Source organism: Schistocerca americana, chromosome 3 (genome assembly GCF_021461395.2).
Source record: "Schistocerca americana isolate TAMUIC-IGC-003095 chromosome 3, iqSchAmer2.1, whole genome shotgun sequence".
NCBI lineage: Eukaryota > Metazoa > Arthropoda > Insecta > Orthoptera > Acrididae > Schistocerca > Schistocerca americana.
In genome coordinates this window covers 232,748,426-232,772,678 of record NC_060121.1, presented here as the reverse complement: position 1 = coordinate 232,772,678, position 24,253 = coordinate 232,748,426, and the positions used below count along the sequence as shown (strand labels likewise).

The window sequence follows — 24,253 nt, the reverse complement described above, 5'->3', positions numbered from 1 at the left end:
TTGTAAGTCTCAACTCCACAGATGACAACATCAAGGCCATTGTCAACCTATCAATGCTGAAGAACTTGAAGGAGCTCCAGTTTTTTTGTCTAAGGTTTCATAATATTTTCAGTCCATTTCCCAGACTGCACACATCTTCCAGTCTCTTAACTGGCGTTGCCAGAAGGGCATTAAGTTTGTCTGGTCTGCAGATTGCCAACAGGCTTTTCACTGTTTCAAGCAGCAGTTGTGTTCTGCTCCCTGGCTGTCTTTTTTTACCCTGTCCTGTGACATATCCCACTACAGTATTGGTACAGTCATGTCCCACCGGAACATGGATGGCACTGAACACCCACCACTTATGCTTCAAAGACACTTCCACTGCACAACTGAACTATTCACAAGTGCAAAAGGAGGTGTCAGCTTTTATTTGCCGTATCAAAAAGTTCTGTGTTTTCCTGTATGGGGTGAGGTTCCTCCTCATCACTGACAATAAGCATTTGGTTTTTGTATTTGGCCCTTGTTCAAAGCTGCCAGATAGTTGCCCACTGATTGCAGCATTTCTCCGTAACTATTCTTATGACATTCGTTACTGCTCCACCAACCAGCATGCAAATACTGCTGTATTCTCACAGCTACCAGTGAGATCCAGTCCAGATTTTGACAGGCAAGAGGCTCTTGTGTTCGCTTTGGGTGATGCCTTGCAGCAAATCTTGTATGATTTGCCATTAAGAGTATGAAAGTTCATGATTGCTGTGGCTGCTGACCCACTTTTCTGGAAAATTGTTTTGGTGGTCGAGGTGAGCTGGCTGGAATGTGTCTCATCATGTATGGATCCATCATGGTGTACATTTTTTCTCCTCCATGCTCATCTCAATGGTATCCAGGTGGTCCTCATGCTTGCCACAGAGGACCAGTGCTGTTTGAATGGTTTTCTCACAGCATTGTGTCCTCACAGTCTCTAGTTGCTGCATGTGTCACACTAGGGGATGACCCAAATGAAGGTGCTACTGCAATGTCAAGTCTATTGGCCAGTGGTTGATCATAGCATTGGACATCAGTTACAAGCTCGCAGGGTTTGTGCTCAGAACTAGGCCATGCCACTTCTCTCCTTGGCCAGTTCCAGAGCACCCTTGGGGTAGTGTACACATTGATTTCGTGTGTCCATTTTTGGGCAGTAGTGGTTGTTGGTACTCAATGCAGTGTCAAATTTGCTGTATGAGACCAAGCTGTCATCCACATCATTGACTGCCACCGGTCATGCATTGTCATTTACTTTTGCATTGAGGAGTCATGTAGGAGCCTCAGTTATGATAACAGTAGGCAATTTGTGTCACAGGAGTTTGAAGACTTTTGCACCTGCAATGTTATACGGCATCTGAGTACCTATCTATTTCACACAGCTTCTAACTTGGATGTGGAGTGCCTTGTGCATACATTCAAGACCCAGAGGGAGTAGGCTGTATGTGTCTCTTACTGCCATGACTCATTGCTCAGTTCTCTGGTGATGTACTGGGTGACACCATTCAGTGGGTGCAGTCTGGCAGAACATTTGTTGCACCCTGAATCAAATACCATGGACCACTGTGGCCTGCCATGTCTTTTTCCTGGGGTGGCTATTTGGTCCATTTCTTCAGCCAGCAGCCAGAGTGGCTGTGGGTATCATGTTGGACTGCAGATGATGGCAATTGTTTATGTTGGCGTGGGCAGCCCACTCATCACATTAGTCAGTTGGGCCAAGACTCTTTTGGAGTGTTGCTGCTATGGTCTTCCAGTCAGCTGAGCAGCAGAGTTGGTTGCAGTATTGTTCCTGGAGCAAGCTCCCATTTGCAGCAGCTTGCATCACTGTTGCCATCCTCTCCACACCTCCAGCTTCCTCCTGTCACCTCATGACCCAGTGTGGCTCATGCCTCCATCTGCCATTGGGTCCACCAGTGGACCCATTGTTGCCACAGCCTCCATCCCCTTCCACTTTTCTGGCAGGACCAGCAGTGCTGCTGTTGCCTCCTTTGGTAATTGGCAAACTGCCAGGTTCTCTGATGCTCTCTCCAGTTCAGCCCCAGAGCTCACTACCCAAGCCTGGCAATTTTTGCCTTTTCAGGGGGAAGGGATTTAGAATCCACACCAGTGGACATCCCAATGGAAGGCAGAAGAGTGGCATGGGTAGAACAGTGGAGTAGTTCAGGAACCTGCAATAGAGGTTGTACACATTGCATCATATGTGCAGAGCCACTGGTGTTAGTAATTGCTTGCGAACAGCAGTAAGTGGAGCAGGCCAGTGCTCACGTGGAGCTAGACTGCTGTGGACCTAGCTTGGTGCTCATGCTGAGAGTTGTTGTATGCTCAGTTATTAGCAGTTCACACCAACTGCATGCTGTGTTATTCGTACTCATACGTCTGTGGGTACTGGTGCTCCACTTCCAGTAGTTCAGTTCACATGGTGAGTTAATCCCATTTGTGGGATTCTATTACCTGTTTGCTACCAAGTCACTATCAGCGTGAAGTACTGTGCTGACTAAGTTGAGTAGCAGCATTGCCATACCTTCATTATATCATTCTCAGTTGAACAACAATTCTGGAATCCAAACTGTGATATCGTAAGTAAATTGTTACTTCTTAAATCTTAAATTTTTCTTGAGTACATTACTTTTTGGAATATTTTGGAAAAACATGTCAGTAAGGAAACTTGATGATAATTACCTTTCCAGTAAAGAAGTTTAATTGCATATTTTAATCTGTGAAAATTTCTTGTGTCAGTGATGCATTAGATGTGTTACTAAGGATAATGAAGTTATGAAATGCCGGTGTTACCTAGCAGAGGGTCTCTTACAGCTTTCAGATTCATCCATCTACAAGCCCTGAAACAGTGACCACGCTCCAGAAATCCAGCAAGATTTCCAGTCCCTTCTCAAATCCATCCCAGAATCTCTCCCATGAGTATGTCTCCCATCTCACCCCCAACACTCCCCACTTGCCTACATTCTAAATACTTCAGAAACTACATTAACCAAACCACTCAGGACACCTAATTGTGGCTGGCTACTGCCCCTTTGCCCTTGTGTATGAAGAGCCCCAGCCTTTTACTCATAACCTGTTCTTATACACTGCTAGGAAAAAAGTTAGTACATCCTTTTAGAGGTTTCTAATTCACTAAAAATTTATGGTTGCAGCAGTGCATACATATGGAGAACATGATATGGTTACATTTACGGATCAATAACACAAGTGGTTCTGAGGTACCAGGTATCGACCCATACTGAAACACCCACATTAGTATGTAGTATAGCCCCTGGGTGGTAATGCAGGTACTGACTGTGGCATCTAGTTGATCATACAGATGGTGAATACTGTCTTGGGATATGTTATACTACACCTGCTCAACCTGTTCACACAGTTCTGTAAGAGTTGTTGGTTGACAAGTGGTATGAGTGACTTCTTGTTCCATCATACCTCACATGCGCTCAATTGGAGACAAGTCTGGAGATTGTGCTGGCCGGGGAAGTTGCTGCACATCTTGCAGAGCACGTTGAGTTTCATGGGCAGTGTGTGTATGAGCATTATCCTGGTAGAGCAACACTTCATCTTCCTATTCCAAGCACAATAATATAATATGTCTATAAACATTCTGCACATACTAAGTGCTGATTAGTGTACCCTCTAGAAAAACCAAAGGTGAACAAGAGTTGTAACTTATCGCACCCCAGACCCTAAGGCCAGTGTGTCTTGGATGAGTACACTCTGGGAAACAGTGCTTCCCAGGTCTATCTACATAGTATATCTAAATGACAACCACTTGCATGCAGACAGAATCTGCTTTCATGGCTGAATTCTACGGTTCACCATTCTATCACCCAAGTGATCCTCTGATGCCACCAGTTAAGCCGTGCATATTGATGCTGTAGCATGGGTGGAAGACAAGCTAGAGGTATGCATGTCTGTAGTCACACTGCTAATAATTGATTTGCAATAGTTCATGTTGACATGTCTGGGCTCACAAGCCCTCTTATCTGTACTGTGGTTTCTGCCTGATCTACCATTGAAATACAATGTTCCTGGCAGGTGTCTGTGCTGCGTGGATGTCCAGAACCTTGTCTACAGGTGTGAGAATGTTCATGTGACCACTGATACCAGCTTTGTTCCACAAATGCAGCATGTCCAATTTTTGTGTGGAAATTCTCCAAAAGAACCATGCTGTCTCTCGGACAGTCACAATTTGACCTTTCAAACTTGCTCAGTTGGCTGTCAGGAAGCACAAATACATTTCTATGACATGGTTGCCTGCTTGCTTCACACTTTTGCACCACACTGAGCCTTTGGTCTATGAGCATTCCCTATTAGAGGGTAGACACAGATGGTGCTCTGGTAGCTATTCCACTATGCTGTCTCTTGGTGGACAACAGTAAGACCATCTTCATGATGTGGACTGAGGCTGAGGGCACCCTATCAACATTCCTCCAAAACCTCAAAACTTTTTCCCCGTTCATTGCATCTTGTCCTCCTCAGACCAACAAGCCACCTGCCTTGAAGTCAACTTCCACTTCAATCATGGCTACATCAGTACATCCATTCACAACAGACCTAATAACCACCAATGAGCACCTACATGGCAACTCTTGACAACCTATTAAAGAACCATCTCATTCAGGTGAGGGGTTTGGGATTCTGGATGGTTAGGAAGGACACCTTTAGATGGTTCTTTAATAGGTTGTCAAGTGTTACCATGTAGGTGCTCATTGCTGTACCATGGATTTGATTGTAAATGAAGCCTTCCCAGGAGGAATAATAGTGGGTGGGGATGTTGTTCTTCATTGTGACTACGAAAGAAGTTTTAGGTTTGGAGTTAGTTTCGTGCTGGAAGGGTAGTGTTCAATAGTGGCAAGGGCACTGGGGATGCTAATGTAGAGGGCCGTGGCATTGACAATGAAGAGCAGGATGCCTGGTGGTAAAGGAACAGGAACTGTGGAGATTCAATAGACAAAATAGTTAGTGTCTTTTATATACACTGTTGGAAAACAACAATATCACCCCTTTGACACTGCCCACCCATTCAACATCAAGAAGCCCCATTCATACACCCTAGCCACATCTGGTCATCACATCTATAGTGACAAGCAGCCCCTTTCCAAATATGCCAAGGGTCTCATCGAGGCTTTTGCATACTTTAGTTACCCTCTCAACATTGTCCAGAAACAGGTCTCCCATGCCTTGTCTCCTCAGTCAGCTACCATCCTTCACATACACACTGTCTGGCCACAAAGAAGCACTCCCTCATGACTCAGTACCAAATAGGACTGGAGCAACTGTATCACATTATTCTCCAGAGTTTCAACTATCTCTCATCATGCACTGAAATAAGAAATATCCTGAAACTTCCTGGCAGATTAAAACTGTGTGCCCGACCGAGACTCGAAGTCGGGACCTTTGCCTTTCGTGGGCAAGTGCTCTACCAACTGAGCTACCGAAGCACGACTCACGCCCGGTACTCACAGCTTTACTTCTGCCAGTACCTCATCTCCTACCTTCCAAACTTTCTCATTCTGAAGAAATATCCTCTCCATTATCAGCCTCATCCCTTCCACAGTGGTATTCTACCAGCCACCAAACCTACACAATTTCCTTGTTTGTCCTTATCCCACCCCAGTTCGCAACCCCTTTCCCCTTATCTAATATTCCTGGAATGGATCTAAAGACTTGTCCCATGCATTCTTCCACTACCTTCTACTCTACTCCTGTCAGAAGCATCAACAGCAAGGTCATCTGTGAAAGGAACAATGTGGTATCAACTTAGCTGTGATCACTGTGCTGAATTATACAGAAGCATGACCTCAAACAAGTTTTCTGTCAGCTTAAATGGCCATTTCCAAACTGCGGCCACGAGACAGCTGGATCACCGAATTGCTGAGCATACTGCCCAACAAAATATTCTTGTTATCAGCTTCTGTTTCAGAGCCTTTTCTGATTTACACAGGCAGTAACTCTCCCTATAACACATCCTACATTCATGTGACTACCACTGCCTCAACCTTCACTAGTCCCTGGCCTGCATGTGCCTATCATATTCTCTGCTCCCACTACGGTTCTACACCACATCTGAATTCCATTGGTGCACCTGCAAGTCCTTTCCTCTTCTCTCTTTTTCTCCTCTGCCCTTCACCTCCCCAATCCTTCTCCACCCAGAAGAGCCTCCTGATGCCCCACCTAGTGTCTGGAGACAACACTGGCCATATGCATGTGAGTTGTGCATGTATGAATGTGTGCATGTTTTGCTTTCTCTCTGTCTGTCCAATACCTAATAATATCAAGTTGTCTTTTTTCAATGTCTGATGTAAAAAACAGGAGAAGTTGTGAAATTCAATTCTTTTATTTAATTAATGATTGGCTTCAGGTATCAGAACCCTTTCTAAAAGCAGCCAAACAGAAAAAATGGAGTGCCTATCTGTCACTTGATGCCTCCTCCATATGGCGAATTGCAGTATATCTTTTTCATATTAGTGTTATTGCATTCTAAATTTTCCATTGTTTGAATACATTACTTTTGATAGATTAATTTACACATTTTTCAGAACAAAATCATACAGTTATAAATTATGGTGTGAAGATAATTTAATTGAGAACACAAACTGACAAACAATAATTCTACTTGTGACAATTTTAACTGTTGTGTGTAATTTCTGAATAACAAGTCTTTATTGAAAGGGTTATATCATAAGCATTGTCATAAGATAATAGAACAATTATATATTTGATTATCTTTTTCTAGTTAATTGATAAATAGGATCATTATATCATATCAAGTGTACTTGTTGAAAAGAAAATATCTTTGACAACAGTTTTAAAGTAATAACTTTATAAATTTACAGATTATTCATAATCATCCAATTTACCATTGCTGAAATTTTTGATTATGTTTCACACTTCTAGTTTTGAAAGTGGTTATTTCTGCTGCAAGCCATGTTCCTTGGATGCTACATGAAATGCATTTTATTTATTTTTTTTCAGAAAAAATTCATGTATGGGATGTTGGTAACACTGTTGTACTCTTGGGGCAACCACTGACATTGAAATGCCGTGTTGAGACACCAATAAGTGAATGTTCACTGATTCATCCAAATGGTTCAACAATTGTGCTTGACTCAAAAGAGGGGATTTACAATAGTACAGAAATGTGGAAATATGATGGTTTGTGGAAATATGATGGTTTTAGTCTTGATGCAGGTGACTGTGGAGGGACACTGTTTGCTGCAACTGAGGAAGAATCTGGAATCTGGAAATGTCAAATGAAGACATTGAGGCCAACCAACGCGATTTATGCATCACAGATTCAGGTGAAAGTGACAAGTGAGTGAATATTTTAATCTATTCATGTACAGAAAGTAATGACAGTATTCATTAAATGCTTCCTTTATCCTCATTGAAAAGTTTCAGTACATTACTCTGGGATGAAAAATTTCAATAAGATTCCCCTAAATAATTTATAAAAATCATTAACCAATAGAAAGATTCTACTGATATATCATCTTTGGTAATATGATGATTATATGACTGATGTCTCCTTAGCAAATGTAAACATGTCATGTTGTTAAATATTCTATGATGTTGCCAAAGACTATAAAATAGTATTCATGGATCTTACATGTTATGGTATTAATGGTAATATTCTTCTGTGGCTGCAAGCTCATCTTCATACTAGGAGGCATTTCTTTCTTTCTCACATCTTGTTCTGTAGAGTCAAGTTACATTTTCACAGGTAGAAGTTCCCATTGCAGGCTACTTTTGTAATGTGCATGGCATTCATAAGAGAATGTCCCAGTTATAAATTTTAATAGCATCAACTGCAAACATTCCAGAGTCTTGGTTCAAGGTCACAATTAAAGAGTAACTCAAACAGTTTTATATAAGCACAAGTGCAAGTACTGCCCTATTGTTTTCCCACTTGTACTTCCACGTACACACAAAACGGCAACTGCTGAGTATAAACCTTTTTGTGATCTGTTTGCTGAGAGTGAACCTATAATTTTAGTTCAACATGTGTTTGTTTAAAGTTTGATAGTGCTCCCTCATGTGAAAAAAAAGACCTCTGCCAGTGATAGAGGCAATTCAAAACAACTGAATGTGTGTGTAAATGAAAAAGCACAGGATGGCCAAAAAGTCTGAAGAGGATGTTGACCACATCAGAACATACTACCATCGTCATCCTAAGAAGTCTCTTTGGAAAGCAAGTCTTTGAACTTCAGTTGTGACAGATGACACTATGAATATTTAAAAAAAAAAAATTTACACATGTACCCATGACAAGTACAGTTGGTTCAAGCTTAAAGGCCAGATGACTATGGTGCGTTGCAGTTGAAGTGTTGCAGTGAGAAGATGTCTTTCTTGATCATGAGGTGTTCAGTGATGAGGTAACCTTTCACTTAAGTGGGCAGATAAATACCCATAATGTTCACTAAGGGGTCAGAACATCCTCATAAACCAGTGTGTTATCAAAGAGGTTCTCAAAAGTAAATGTTTCCTGCTCTGTGTCATGTTGCCAAGTTTATGAGCTATTACTTTTGCTGAAGCTACCGTAACAGGGATTACTTATCTGGATATGCTGTAAGAGAGGCTCTTTCATTTTTTTTTTTAATTTGTGTCAAAGGCATCAATTCCACAGGAGGTAACAAAAAGCTCAATAATTATAAACATGACTGCATGGACCATAGACACTAATGCATTAAACATGGAACTAGACAGACACAACAGTAATTAAATCACTTTTACCAACAAGTGGGCTACATCCAAGGCATTACAGTTAGCATACATTTGTTAAGTATTTGTCCATGAGTAAACAGTCATAAATACACTCCTGGAAATGGAAAAAAGAACACATTGACACCGGTGTGTCAGACCCACCATACTTGCTCCGGACACTGCGAGAGGGCTGTACAAGCAATGATCACACGCACGGCACAGCGGACACACCAGGAACCGCGGTGTTGGCCGTCGAATGGCGCTAGCTGCGCAGCATTTGTGCACCGCCGCCGTCAGTGTCAGCCAGTTTGCCGTGGCATACCGAGCTCCATCGCAGTCTTTAACACTGGTAGCATGCCGTGACAGCGTGGACGTGAACCGTATGTGCAGTTGACGGACTTTGAGCGAGGGCGTATAGTGGGCATGCGGGAGGCCGGGTGGACGTACCGCCGAATTGCTCAACACGTGGGGCGTGAGGTCTCCACAGTACATCGATGTTGTCGCCAGTGGTCGGCGGAAGGTGCACGTGCCCGTCGACCTGGGACCGGACCGCAGCAACGCACGGATGCACGCCAAGACCGTAGGATCCTACGCAGTGCCGTAGGGGACCGCACCGCCACTTCCCAGCAAATTAGGGACACTGTTGCTCCTGGGGTATCGGCGAGGACCATTCGCAACCGTCTCCATGAAGCTGGGCTACGGTCCCGCACACCGTTAGGCCGTCTTCCGCTCACACCCCAACATCGTGCAGCCCGCCTCCAGTGGTGTTGCGACAGGCGTGAATGGTAGGGACGAATGGAGACGTGTCGTCTTCAGCGATGAGAGTCGCTTCTGCCTTGGTGCCAATGATGGTCGTATGCGTGTTTGGCGCCGTGCAGGTGAGCGCCACAATCAGGACTGCATACGACCGAGGCACACAGGGCCAACACCCGGCATCATGGTGTGGGGAGCGATCTCCTACACTGGCCGTACACCACTGGTGATCGTCGAGGGGACACTGAATAGTGCACGGTACATCCAAACCGTCATCGAACCCATCGTTCTACCATTCGTAGACCGGCAAGGGAACTTGCTGTTCCAACAGGACAATGCACGTCCACATGTATCCCGTGCCACCCAACGTGCTCTAGAAGGTGTAAGTCAACTACCCTGGCCAGCAATATCTCCGGATCTGTCCCCCATTGAGCATGTTTGGGACTGGATGAAGCGTCATCTCACGCGGTCTGCACGTCCAGCACGAACGCTGGTCCAACTGAGGCGCCAGGTGGAGATGGCATGGCAAGCTGTTCCACAGGACTACATCCAGCATCTCTACGATCGTCTCCATGGGAGAATAGCAGCCTGCATTGCTGCGAAAGGTGGATATACACTGTACTAGTGCCGACATTGTGCATGCTCTGTTGCCTGTGTCTATGTGCCTGTGGTTCTGTCAGTGTGATCATGTGATGTATCTGACCCCAGGAATATGTCAATAAAGTTTCCCCTTCCTGGGACAATGAATTCACGGTGTTCTTATTTCAATTTCCAGGAGTGTACATTTAAGGGTAGAAAAACTAACAAACATTCAATTAAATTGTTTTTGCCCAAAATGGGTTATGTCCAAGACATTAGAGTTGGCCATCATTAGATTTTCTTTGGTGCATGATGATGAGCGCCAATGGCAATTGCGCAAGTGAGATATTGTCTGCTAATCCCCTCCACACTTACAGAAAGGTTCTACATCTACATCTACATCTACATTGATACTCCGCAAGCCACCCAACGGTGTGTGGCGGAGGGCACTTTACGTGCCACTGTCATTACCTCCCTTTCCTGTTCCAGTCGCGTATGGTTCACAGGAAGAACGACTGTCTGAAAGCCTCCATGCGCGCTCTAATCTCTCTAATTTTACATTCGTGATCTCCTCGGGAAGTATAAGTAGGGGGAAGCAATATATTTGATACCTCATCCAGAAACGCACCCTCTCGAAACCTGGCGAGCAAGCTACACCGCGATGCAGAGCGCCTCTCTTGCAGAGTCTGCCACTTGAGTTTATTAAACATCTCCGTAACGCTATCACGGTTACCAAATAACCCAGTGACGAAACACGCCGCTCTTCTTTGGATCTTCTCTATCTCCTCCGTCAACCCGACCTGGTACGGATCCCACACTGATGAGCAATACTCAAGTATAGGTCGAACGAGTGTTTTGTAAGCCACTTCCTTTGTTGATTGACTACATTTTCTAAGCACTCTCCCAATGAATCTCAACCTGGTACCCGCCTTACCAACAATTAGTTTTATATGATCATTCCACTTCAAATCGTTCCGTACGCATACTCCCAGATATTTTACAGAAGTAACTGCTACCAGTGTTTGTTCCGCTATCATATAATCATACAATAAAGGATCCTTCTTTCTATGTATTCGCAATACATTACATTTGTCTATGTTAAGGGTCAGTTGCCACTCCCTGCACCAAGTGCCTATCCGCTGCAGATCTTCCTGTATTTCGCTACAATTTTCTAATGCAGCAACTTCTCTGTATACTACAGCATCATCCGCGAAAAGCCGCATGGAACTTCCGACACTATCTACTAAGTCATTTATATATATTGTGAAAAGCAATGGTCCCATAACACTCCCCTGTGGCACGCCAGAGGTTACTTTAACGTCTGTAGACGTCTCTCCATTGATAACAACATGCTGTGTTCTGTTTGCCAAAAACTCCTCAATCCAGCCACACAGCTGGTCTGATATTCCGTAGGCTCTTACTTTGCTTATCAGGCGACAGTGCGGAACTGTATCGAACGCCTTCCGGAAGTCAAGAAAAATAGCATCTACCTGGGAGCCTGTATCTAATATTTTCTGGGTCTCATGAACAAATAAGGCGAGTTGGGTCTCACACGATCGCTGTTTCCGGAATCCATGTTGATTCCTACATAGTAGATTCTGGGTTTCCAGAAATGACATGATACGCGAGCAAAAAACATGTTCTAAAATTCTACAAGAGATCGACGTAAGAGATATAGGTCTATAGTTTTGCGCATCTGCTCGATGACCCTTCTTGAAGACTGGGACTATCTGTGCTCTTTTCCAATCATTTGGAACCCTCCGTTCCTCTAGAGACTTGCGGTACACGGCTGTTAGAAGGGGGGCAAGTTCTTTCGCGTACTCTGTGTAGAATCGAATTGGTATCCCGTCAGGTCCAGTGGACTTTCCTCTATTGAGTGATTCCAGTTGCTTTTCTATTCCTTGGACACTTATTTCGATGTCAGCCATTTTTCCGTTTGTGCGAGGATTTAGAGAAGGAACTGCAGTGCGGTCTTCCTCTGTGAAACAGCTTTGGAAAAAGGTGTTTAGTATTTCAGCTTTACGCGTGTCATCCTCTGTTTCAATGCCATCATCATCCCGTAGTGTCTGGATATGCTGTTTCGAGCCACTTACTGATTTAACGTAAGACCAGAACTTCCTAGGATTTTCTGTCAAGTCGGTACATAGAATTTTACTTTCGAATTCAATGAACGCTTCACGCATAGCCATCCTTACGCTAACTTTGACATCGTTTAGCTTCTGTTTGTCTGAGAGGTTTTGGCTGCGTTTAAACTTGGAGTGGAGCTCTCTTTGCTTTCGCAGTAGTTTCCTAACTTTGTTGTTGTACCACGGTGGGTTTTTCCCGTCCCTCACCGTTTTACTCGGCACGTACCTGTCTAAAACGCATTTTACGATTGCCTTGAACTTTTTCCATAAACACTCAACATTGTCAGTGTCGGAACAGAAATTTTCGTTTTGATCTGTTAGGTAGTCTGAAATCTGCCTTCTATTACTCTTGCTAAACAGATAAACCTTCCTCCCTTTTTTTATATTCCTATTAACTTCCATATTCAGGGATGCTGCAACGGCCTTATGATCACTGATTCCCTGTTCTGTACATACAGATTCGAAAAGTTCGGGTCTGTTTGTTATCAGTAGGTCCAATATGTTATCTCCACGAGTCGGTTCTCTGTTTAATTGCTCGAGGTAATTTTCGGATAGTGCACTCAGTATAATGTCACTCGATGCTCTGTCCCTACCACCCGTCCTAAACATCTGAGTGTCCCAGTCTATATCTGGTAAATTGAAATCTCCACCTAAGACTATAACATGCTGAGAAAATTTATGTGAGATGTATTCCAAATTTTCTCTCAGTTGTTCTGCCACTACTGCTGCTGAGTCGGGAGGTCGGTAAAAGGAGCCAATTATTAACCTAGTTCGGTTGTTTAGTGTAACCTCCACCCATAATAATTCACAGGAACTATCCACTTCTACTTCACTACAGGATAAACTACTACTAACAGCGATGAACACTCCACCACCGGTTGCATGCAATCTATCCTTTCTAAACACCGTCTGTACCTTTGTAAAAATTTCGGCAGAATTTATCTCTGGCTTAAGCCAGCTTTCTGTACCTATAACGATTTCAGCTTCGGTGCTTTCTATCAGCGCTTGAAGTTCCGGTACTTTACCAACACAGCTTCGACAGTTGACAATTACAATACCGATTGCTGCTTGGTCCCCGCATGTCCTGACTTTGCCCCGCACCCGTTGAGGCTGTTGCCCTTTCTGTACTTGCCCAAGGCCATCTAACCTAAAAAACCGCCCAGCCCACGCCACACAACCCCTGCTACCCGTGTAGCCGCTTGTTGCGTGTAGTGGACTCCTGACCTATCCAGCGGAACCCGAAACCCCACCACCCTATGGCGCAAGTCGAGGAATCTGCAGCCCACACGGTCGCAGAACCGTCTCAGCCTCTGATTCAGACCCTCCACTCGGCTCTGTACCAAAGGTCCGCAGTCAGTCCTGTCGACGATGCTGCAGATGGTGAGCTCTGCTTTCATCCCGCTAGCGAGACTGGCAGTCTTCACCAAATCAGATAGCCGCCGGAAGCCAGAGAGGATTTCCTCCGATCCATAGCGACACACATCATTGGTGCCGACATGAGCGACCACCTGCAGATGGGTGCACCCTGTACCCTTCATGGCATCCGGAAGGACCCTTTCCACATCTGGAATGACTCCCCCCAGTATGCACACGGAGTGCACATTGGTTTTCTTCCCCTCTCTTGCTGCCATTTCCCTAAGGGGCCCCATTACGCGCCTGACGTTGGAGCTCCCAACTACCAGTAAGCCCACCCTCTGCGACTGCCCGGATCTTGCAGACTGAGGGGCAACCTCTGGAACAGGACAAGCAGCCATGTCAGGCCGAAGATCAGTATCAGCCTGAGACAGAGCCTGAAACCGGTTCGTCAGACAAACTGGAGAGGCTTTCCGTTCAGCCCTCCGGAATGTCTTTCGCCCCCTGCCACACCTTGAAACGACCTCCCACTCTACCACAGGTGAGGGATCAGCCTCAATGCGGGCAGTATCCCGGGCAACCACAGTCGTAGTCCGATCAGGGGATGCGTGGGACGAGCTGGCCGTCCCCGACAAACCCCCATCCCGACCCCCACAGTGATGCCCATTGGCAACAGCCTCAAGCTGTGTGACCGAAGCCAACACTGCCTGAAGCTGGGAGCGAAGGGATGCCAACTCAGCCTGCATCCGAACACAGCAGTTGCAGTTGCAGTTGCAGTTGAGGGCCCACTAGCCTACTCCACTTTCCAAGATTTACTTTACATCACCCAACACCAGTTCACATTCTGTTGAGGGACTTTCAAGTGCATCAGTTCTTATTGTGACTGGGGATAGCCCATCTTTAGGTTTTCTCCAGTCTAGAGGAGCATCATCTACTCTGTTTTTTTCACATGTCTAGCATGTGGATTGTATTGTTGTGGGTTTTTGTTACAAAACTTTTTCTGCTATGCCTACTGGTACATATAGCTCCTCCACTTTAGTTGGTCTCAAGCATCCAGTAATTATGTGACACATCTCATTTGGGGCAATGTCCACTGGCTAACATGGCAGAAATTATGCCAGACGGGTGCTGCATATTCTCCTGACGAATAGCAAAATACCAATATAGTAGTCTGGATAGTGGCTGGTTGTGCACCCCTGTTAGATCCCCTTAGTTTATTCGTTCCAGATACTTTCATTTTGTAGTTATGGTAATGCATTTGATGGGTTTAGGTGCATTCTAAAGTAACCTCAAGGTATTTTGGGGAAAAGGAATGTTTGAGTTGTGTGCCATTCCATGAAACAGTTATAGTGCATTTAAAATTAGTCACAACTTTTGACATTTGACTGACCGGAGGGTGGTGTAACACTGTTGGCCAGGTAACACCAATGGCGAGCCAACTTTCCCTACCTGACTACCAGTGATTCTGCTGGTAAAGTGCGCCTGTTGCCATACTATGAATAAACAGTACCATATGGTGTCATGCATTAAATGTATCAATGTTCGTCAGCTCTCATTATAAAGTCACATTTCCTGGCATTAAAGTGTTCTGTTGTTGTCAGGTATTGTGAGCAAGTGTTTCATGTTGGCATTGTATTAATAACAACAGTGCAGAACACCTGAATACATGATTTAGAATAAAAGTGTCGTCCAACAACACAATCATCAGCTGGTCTGATAATGTTCTACTGCAAAACGTTCCTCAGAATTTGACAATAGTAGATGAAATGCCATACCACTCTGTTGTGATGCATAAAGCTCCAACAATGCAGTGGAGGAAAGCAGATATTTTACTCCAGATACAAAGAAATGTTCTATGTGATAACGGTGAACCTAGCATGTACAATGTAAAGTTAATGGAACTTTACTGCTCTACAAGCCAAAATCCCCCTGCGGGTTCGGGGGTAAGAATAGGCCCGCGGTATTCCTGCCTGTCGTAAGAGGCGACTAAAAGGAGTCTCAAATGTTTTGGCTTTATGTGATGGTCCCCTGTCGGGTTTGACCTCCATATCTCAAAATTTTTCCGAAGAGCGAGCCGATTGGAGAAGGGCGCATTACTTGGTGCATTGTGTCCATCTTGTGTTGAGAACTTTCGCCAGCTTATTCGTCGTTGCATTGCAGTCCTGCTCTCTCTCCATATCTTGGGCATGGATCCGTTCCTGCATGCACTTTCCGCCATGCGATGAGCAGTGCCAGTTTCTGCACAGATGAAAACCTTGGACGACATGTCACCTATAATTCAGCATGGTAGCCAGTCCGTTGTGGTGGGGCTGCCATGTACCCTCTTGGCTGTAGCCCCCTGACAACACAGGGATCGCTCTACTGATGCCTGCGCCGTTAACTCCCCACATATGCCAAGGAGTAGATGCCCATCTCCCTGGGGCATCGGGACTCCCGGCAATGGCCATCCTGCCAGGTGGCCTTTGCTGTGGCTGGGTGGTGCCCGTGGGGAGGGCCCTTGGTCGGAGTAGGTGGCATCAGGGCGGATGACCCGCAATGAAGCGTGGTACATCATCTCTCGCTGGCGGCACGCCATCAGCAGTCTCTAAGCATTCCAAAGCTCACTTTAAGGCTAATGTGTATGACCCCAAATTGTTCCCCTCCCTGGCCACACCATGGGAGGAATGAAAGGCTATGAATGAGAGCGAAAGGTATTCGCCCCGGTATCTTGTCTGTACCAGATTTGACGGGGAATCGTTTGTGTCTGTGAAGCCTCAGTTCTTTGTTGAACATTTAGAGGACAAGTTCAGGGAGGTGGAGGGCTTGTCCAAAATGCGATCAGGGTCAGTCTTAATAAAAACAGCATCCTCTGCCCAGTCACGAGCCTTGCTCACTTGTACGAAGCTGGGGGATGTTTCTGTTACTATCACCCCACATAAAAGCTTAAATATGGTCCAGGGAATTATTTTTCATAGAGATCTCCTTTTACAGTCCGATGACGAACTGCGTGCCAACTTAGAGCGACGAGGGGTCCATTTCATCCGGCGTGTCCACCGGGGTCCGAGAGATCACCAAGTTGCCACTGGTGCCTTCATCTTGGCCTTCGAGGGTGACACGTTACCCGAGAAGGTCAAGGTGATGGTATATCATTGTGATGTCAAGCCCTATATCCCTCCCCCGATGCGGTGCTTCAAGTGTTGGAAGTTCGGCCATATGTCTTCTCGCTGTGCTTCCAGCCTCATATGTCGCGATTGTGGTCGACTATCCCATCCTGATACTCCATGTGCCCTGCCTCCCATCTGTGTCAACTGCGGGGAGCACCATCCCCCTTGCTCACCGGACTGTAAGATTCTCCAGAAGGAGCAGAAAATAATGGAAAACAAGACCCTGGATAGGCTGACCTACACTGAGGCTAAGCGTAAGTTTGAACGACTGTATCCGGTACGAATGATGTCCACTTATGCCGCCACTATTGCTCCTGTTACAGTTCCTATAGCTGCACCACACAACGTTAGCTCTCAGAGCCAGAGAACCACACCTGCCCCCTTGATGGTGAGGGTCACTACACTCCCTGTTGCTCCTGCTCCATCTACTTCAGGAGCAATGCCTCCCCCCCCCCCCCAACCATCGGGGACACCAGTTCCCCCTTCCCAGCCAGAGAGGCGTAAGACTTCTTCAGCTCCTGTTGCCAGGAAGGGGTCCCTTGGGGACCTCCCTTCGCAAGTTCCGACCGGTACTAAAGCAGACAGCCGCAAGTGGCTCAAACAACCGCCGGTCCCTGGTTGTAGGGCCTCACGGTCGTCGTCCGTCCCTGAGACTGACCCAGTGAAGCTCTCCCAGCCTGAACGACCGAAGGCAGAGCGAAGTAAGCTGAAAAAGAAAAAGGTTCCCAAGAATCCCGACATTGCGGTGGCACCTGCCCCACTGCTTCCTACAAGCTCTGCGTCTGAGGATGAGGTCAAGATTCTGGCATCTGCTGAAGACCTGGATCTCGCCGGTCCCTCGGACGCCATGGATGTCACTCGTGCGGGTTCTGAATCGGTGGCAGCGAGTGAACAAGCAGCGTAAATTGCCTTCCTAGTCCCTTCACGTCTTCTCAACCATGGACAATTTCATACTCCAGTGGAACTGCAGCGGTTTTTTCCACCATCTAGCTGAGCTCCGACAACTTATCAGCCTTCACCCTTTCTTCTGCATTGCTATTTAGGAAACTTGGTTTCCAGCAATGCGAACCCCCGCCCTCTGTGGCTATCGGGGTTATTATAAGAACCGGGCAGCTTATGAAAGGGTGTCTGGTGGCGTCTGCATATATGTCCTTAACTCTCTTCACAGCGAGTCTGTCCCTCTACAAACACATTTAGAGGCTGTCGCTGTTCGGGTGTGGACGCCACAGGCTGTTACCGTCTGCAGTCTTTACCTTCCACCGGATGATGATGTTGCGCAGCATGTCCTGGCTGCGCTGATAGCCCAATTGCCGCCCCCTTTCCTGTTACTGGGTGACTTCAACGCCCATAACCCTCTGTGGGGTGGGCGGTGGCGACAGGTCGAGGTGCCACCATTGAGCATTTGAGCATTTATTGGCACAGCTGGATCTTTCGCTTTTAAATGATGGTTCCTTCACACACTTCAGCGTGGCGCATGGCACATACTCCGCCATCGACCTTTTGATTTGCAGCCCTAGCCTCTTACCATCTGTTGACTGGAGTGTGCATGACGACCTGTGTGGTAGTGACCACTTTTCGATCTTTCTGTCACTGCCACAGCATCAGTCTTCTGGGTGGCCTTGCAGGTGGGCCATGAATAAGGCTGACTGGGACTTGTTCTCCTCCACTGCTGCTATTGAGCTTCTCTCTAGTGATGACATTGATGTGTGGTGGTTCAATTGGTCACCACCGGCATCGTTACTGCCGCCGAATCTGCCATTCCCCGTTCTTCTGGGTCCCCTCGGTGGTGGACTGTGCCTTGGTGGTCGCCTGAGATCGCTAAAGCAATTAAAGATCGCCAGCGGGCGCTCCAGCGTCACAAGCGACATCCCTCCATCGAAAACCTTATTGCCTTCAAACAGCTGCGTGCGCGAGCCCGCAGCCTTATCCGCCAAAGCAAGCAGGAGCGCTGGGAGCGGTATGTGTCCACCATTGGCCTCCATGTCTCTCCATCGCAGGTCTGGGCCAAGATCCAACGCCTCTATGGCTATCGGACCCATGTCAGCATCCCTGTGCTCTCACTGAATGGAGCAGTTTGTACAGACTCCGACGAAATTGCCAACAGCTTGGCAGAGCATTTTGCTCTTAGTTCCACTTCTTCCAATTACCCACTGGCCTTCCGCTCCATTAAAGAACGGATGGAACGTCGGAGCCTTTCTTTTCTCACCCGCCATTCTGAATCCTACAATGCCCCATTCAGTGAGTGGGAATTTCACAGCGCCCTTGCTGCTTGCCCTGACACCACCCCTGGACCAGATCGCATTCACTGTCAGATGCTGAACCACCTTTCAGTGGACTGCAAGCGACGCCTCCTTGACCATTACAACCGTCTCTGGGTCGAGGGTGAGTTTCCATCGCAATGGCGGGAAAGCATTGTCATCCCCGTTTTGAAACCCAGCAAGAGCCCTTTGGAGGTGGACAGCTACTGCCCCATTAGCCTCACCAACGTTCTTTGCAAGTTTCTCGAACGGATGGTGAGCTGCCGCTTGAATTGGGTACTGGAGTCTCGGGGCCTCCTGGCTCCATCTCAGGGTGGGTTCCGTAAAGGCCGCTCTGCCACCGACAATCTGGTGAGTCTGGAGTGAGCCATCTGTACTGCCTTTGCCCGCCGTCAGCACCTGGTCGCTGTCTTTTTCGACATGCGGAAGGTGTACGATATGACATGGCATCATCACATACTTTCTACGCTTCGTGGATGGGGTCTTTGGGGCCCTCTGCCGATCTTTATCAGAAATTTTCTGTCGTATCGTACCTTCCGCGTGCAAGTTGCGGCCTCTCATAGTTCCTCCCGAGTCCAGGAGAACGGGGTACCACAGGGATCTGTCCTCAGTGTCTGCCTGTTTTTAATCGCCATAAACGGGCTCACTGCAGCGGTGGGAAATTCTGTCTCCGCTTCCCTGTATGCTGACGACTTCTGCCTTTACTACAGCTCTACTGGCATTGCAGCTGTTGAACGTCAGCTACAGGGTGCAATCTGCAAGGCGCAGTCTTGGGCTGTAGCGCATGGTTTTCAGTTTTCGGCTGCCAATACCCACGTTACACATTTCTGCCGGCGCCAAACTGTCCATCCTGAGCCGCGGCTTTATCTTGCCGACGAACTCCTTGCTGTGGTGGAGACCCACAGGTTTTTGGGTGTAGTTTTTGATGCCCGGCTGACTTGGCTGCCTCATATTCGGCAGCTTAAGCAGGCGTGTTGGCGGCATCTAAATGCTCTGCGATGCTTGAGCCACACCCGCTGGGGTGCCGACTGATCTACCCTGTTACGGCTCTACCAGGCATTAATCCAGTCCCATCTGGATTATGGGAGCCTTGCTTATGGCTCAGCATCCCCATCCGCATTGCGGGTGCTGGACCCAATCCTCCACAGTGGGATACGCTTTGCCACTGGTGCTTTCCGGACCAGCCCAGTGGACACCATACTTGCGGAGGCAGGTGTCCCTCCATTGCGGATAAGGCGCCAAAATTTACTGGCCGCTTATGCTGCCCATGTTTTTAGCTTGCCCGGGCATCCACACTATTGTCTCCTGTTCCCGCAATTGGTCGTCCATCTGCCAGAACGTCGGCCCTGGTCAGGTTGTACGATCGCGGTCCACATCAAAGAGCTTCTCTCCGGGCTTAGAGTTTTCACTGTTCCACCTCCTTTCCAGGCCACTTTGCGTACATCCCCATGGTGTGTTCCTCGCCCTTGCCTTCAGCTCGACTTGGCACAGGGCCCGAAGGAGTCAGTCCCTCCAGAGGCCTTCCGCCGCTGCTTTTATTCCATCCTGGCCATGTATCAGGGCTCTGGCGTTGTATACACTGATGGTTCGATGGTTGCTGGTCGTGTCGGTTATGCGCTAACTCTAGGGGACCATTCTGAACAATGTTCCTTGCCGGATGGCTGCAGCATTTACACTGCTGAGCTGGTCGCCATCTTTTGTGCCCTGGAGTATATCCGCTCCTGCTCAGGTGAGTCCTTCATTATCTGTAGCGATTCCCTGAGCGGTTTACGAGCTCTCGACCAGTGTTTCCCTCGTTCTTGTCTGGTGATGGCTATCCATGAGTCCTTGCATACTCTTGCCCGTTGCGGCCGCTCTGTGGTCTTTGTGTGGATCCCTGGTCATGTCGGTATCCCAGGTAATGAACATGTTGACCGCCTGGCGAAGGAGGCCACCAGTAAACCATCTCTGGATGTTGGCCTCCCAGAGACTGATTTGCAGGCAGTCTTACGCCGCAAAGTTTTCGGGCTATGGGACGATGAATGGCGCGAACTGACAATGCGTAAAAACTCCGAGGTGTCAAGGAGACGACAGCTGCGTGGCGGTCATCCCTGCAAGCCACTCGCAGGGACTCCAAAATCCTTTGCCGGCTCCGCAGTGGCCACTCCCGGCTGACACACAGTTATTTACTGCGCCGGGAGGACCCTCCTCTATGTCACTGCGGGGCGGCTTTGACAGTGGCCCACATTTTGTTGGCCTGCCCCCTTTTAGCTGTGGTCAGGCAGCCTGATACGCTCCCTGCCCTTTTATCTGATGACCCTGCTATGGCTGGTTTAGTTTTACGTTTTATTCGGGCAGGGGTTTTTTATCGTTTAATCTGAGTGTTTGTTATGTTCTTTTGTGTTGATTCTGGCCATTGGCCTACGATTTTAATCTGAGTTTTTAATGCGTTTCTCGGTGGTTGGCTTTTCTTTTTTTGTTTCTCTGGTTGGCCAACCACCATCACACTCTGTGTGATTTTAGTTCATCTTGTCTGGTCTTTGTCTCAGTTTGTCTTGTTCTGTGTCATCTGTGATCTATTCTATTACTCGTTTTTATTCTCTGTGGGTGTTTTTAGTATTTGGAAAAAGGGACCAATGACCGTAGCAGTCTGGTCCCTTTAATCCCACAAACCAAACCTACAAGCCAAAACTTCACACTACCAGGTAGATGAACAGGCTAAAGGTAAAGGGCATAGTTCAATCAGGCTTCCTCAATATCATGCTCACTTAAATCTGACTGAGAACATATGAGCCTAGGTGAAAAGTAATATGGCAAAAAACAGCAAGAAGTTTGTGCTTGCTAAGATTGCAATCTGACAAGCCACTGCAAATTTTACATGACTGACTGGTTTTGAGTTGTCAGCCATACCAAGAAAATAGCTGAGGAGACACTGATTCATGAATGACTGTAATGAGTTTTGAGGAATATATAGCTTCTGTTGCTGCCATGTTAAAGTCTGCTTCTTTTGTCAAAACATAGCTGAGTTTATAAAAATTCACCTCACTAACATTGTAATGCAATTGAAATTGAGACAGAATCCTGAAATAGAATATTATTAAACTAACAGCTGAGTGCAAGTCAGGTCGATAGTTTATGAAATGGCCCATTCTCAGAACAAAAATAAACGTGGAACTTCTTCACTTATGTTGCTAAAAACCCACATCAGTTCTCACTTCACCAGCTGTGAATGACTCTCAATAATTACATTATTTCATTGAAAAAAACTGTAGTTGCTTGAATATCACAGTAGGTATGGAAGTTTCATATATTAATCATATGACAAAGCACTTTGTGCACTATCATTTGCCAAAATCTTGTTTTGATATCTCTGAGCATTTGTGAGATATGAGGATTTATGTACTTTCATTCTCCGTTTTTCTCACTGACGCATGAGTTCATGATAGAGCACTTTACATACATTTCATTTTCTTGAGGCTGGAACAGACAGTGATATGGCTCCAAGTTTAAAGAATGATTCAATACATTATATTCATTTAATATGCAGCAACATGTAATCTAACATGCACCAAACATAAATTTTTCACTGCAAACTAAAAATTTCTAGCGGTAGTTACCTACTAACAAAATATCACAACTACTATGACCATTAACGAAGTGATAGGGCTTTCATCATGAATCTGAATAATTAAACTTTAAGATGTGCAAGAATGAGAGTTTAGATTGATTTCTTTAAACAGCATTTGAGAAAGATTGTAGCATGCAGTCAAGTGAACCTGCCATTATAGTGTGGTCACCTGCTGATGCACCTAGCAGACGTTGGCAACTATGTTTCCCTCCACTTGCTCTGTATTGAACTTCCAAAAATCACAAATTTTTTTAAACTCACTGTAGTTGTTGATTGGTGTGTCTGCTTTATAAGTGGAAAGCACAGACTTGAGTTTGGTAGATTAGGCCTTAACTTATTATCAATTTAGAACTGACCTTTTTTTGTTCCAGTGCTTTAGACAGGTTTATTTCAACATCACCAAAATCCTCTCCCTGGGTGACCAACACGAGATCATCCACCTAGAGAAAATTTTGGTATATAGTGGAAGTTGTTTGTCTTTCATCTGTATATTAAAGAGTATAGCGGCCAGGGTACTGCCCTGAGGAAGCCCATTTCTCTGTAGTCTCTGTCTACTGTGCTGTCCTTAAAACTGCATGAAGGATCTTCAGTTGCTAAAGAAATTGGCAATTCAGGTGGTTAAAACAGAATTATTTGACATTTCACAGAATTTTTTCGGAAGTAATTTATGGTTTACAGTGCTGCATAAAGCAGACAGATCAACAAAGGCCATGCTGGAGCTTGTATGTGATTCAAAACCATTTTTGATGTACTGGATAAGACTGAGGATCTGCAAAGTGCAGCTTTCACTAGGTCTAAAACCAACGTGTTCATATATGAGTGCAGAGTCAGTTTGTGATGAAGCAAGCTAGGATGTTTTTACATCCCCTCTTGTTTTGCCATCTGCCTGCTTTAAATTCATTTTTTCACTTTTAACTAATTAACATTAACATACATGAGTATAATTTGCATTTTCATAAAAGAGAAAGGTTGGCCCTCAGTTTTAAAGAATATAACACCAGATCTAATTTTGTGCTTAGTTTTATATATGTAATTGATTTTCTAATTTATTTTGATTATGCCTAGTTAGTATCTTTTGTTATAGGGTGAAATCAGTAATTGTTTCGTAACTTAAATTCTATTGTTGACTTACAAACAAATATAAATTCTGTACTAATTATAAATATTTGCAAAACGAAAAATTAATAATCTTAAAGTATCTATTTGGCTCTCCTCGAAAACATGTTAGCCCTTAATTAATTCCAAAGTAATTAACAGTTTTGTCAAAAGTATTGTTTGCATAGCTGTATATGTTAATTTGACGATTTTAACAAATAATTTGGCCTAACTCTTGTAGTAGAAGAAACTGTTAAAAAGATAGAAGTTTTTGATGTATTCAGTTAATTTAATGAGTTAAGTTTTTATTGTAATTACTGTAAATTAAGCATCAAACAATGTGTAGTTTCAGTATCTATTATTGTGAGGATACATAAGGGCCCAATTTTCGGTCCTGAGACATTTAGTCCACAGCCAAGTTTCTGACGAGGAACCTATGTTGGTTAGAACAACAACAGTGCATCAATGTAACTGTGAAATAAGTGTAATACAATCAGGCCATGTGTTAAAACAATGACAGTGTCTGTTCCATATGTACCTCATTATTCTGAAAGAACTGTGAATTATGAATTATGTGGTTATGTTTTTAGTGGTCGTAGATATTCAAGAGTAAACTATTGTAGCAGTATGTGG

The 24,253-nt window shown here is 45.6% G+C and overlaps 1 protein-coding gene across 1 annotated transcript in view; it reads left to right on the top strand.

Moving 5' to 3' along the window:
* The window catches only part of LOC124605275, a 177,710-nt gene that overhangs the window by 107,461 nt on the left and 45,996 nt on the right, over positions 1-24,253 (top strand). The window contains exon 7 of the mRNA XM_047136845.1: positions 6,979-7,317. Within this exon, the coding sequence (XP_046992801.1) occupies positions 6,979-7,317 (339 nt within the window). The remainder of the gene's footprint in view (positions 1-6,978; positions 7,318-24,253) is intronic.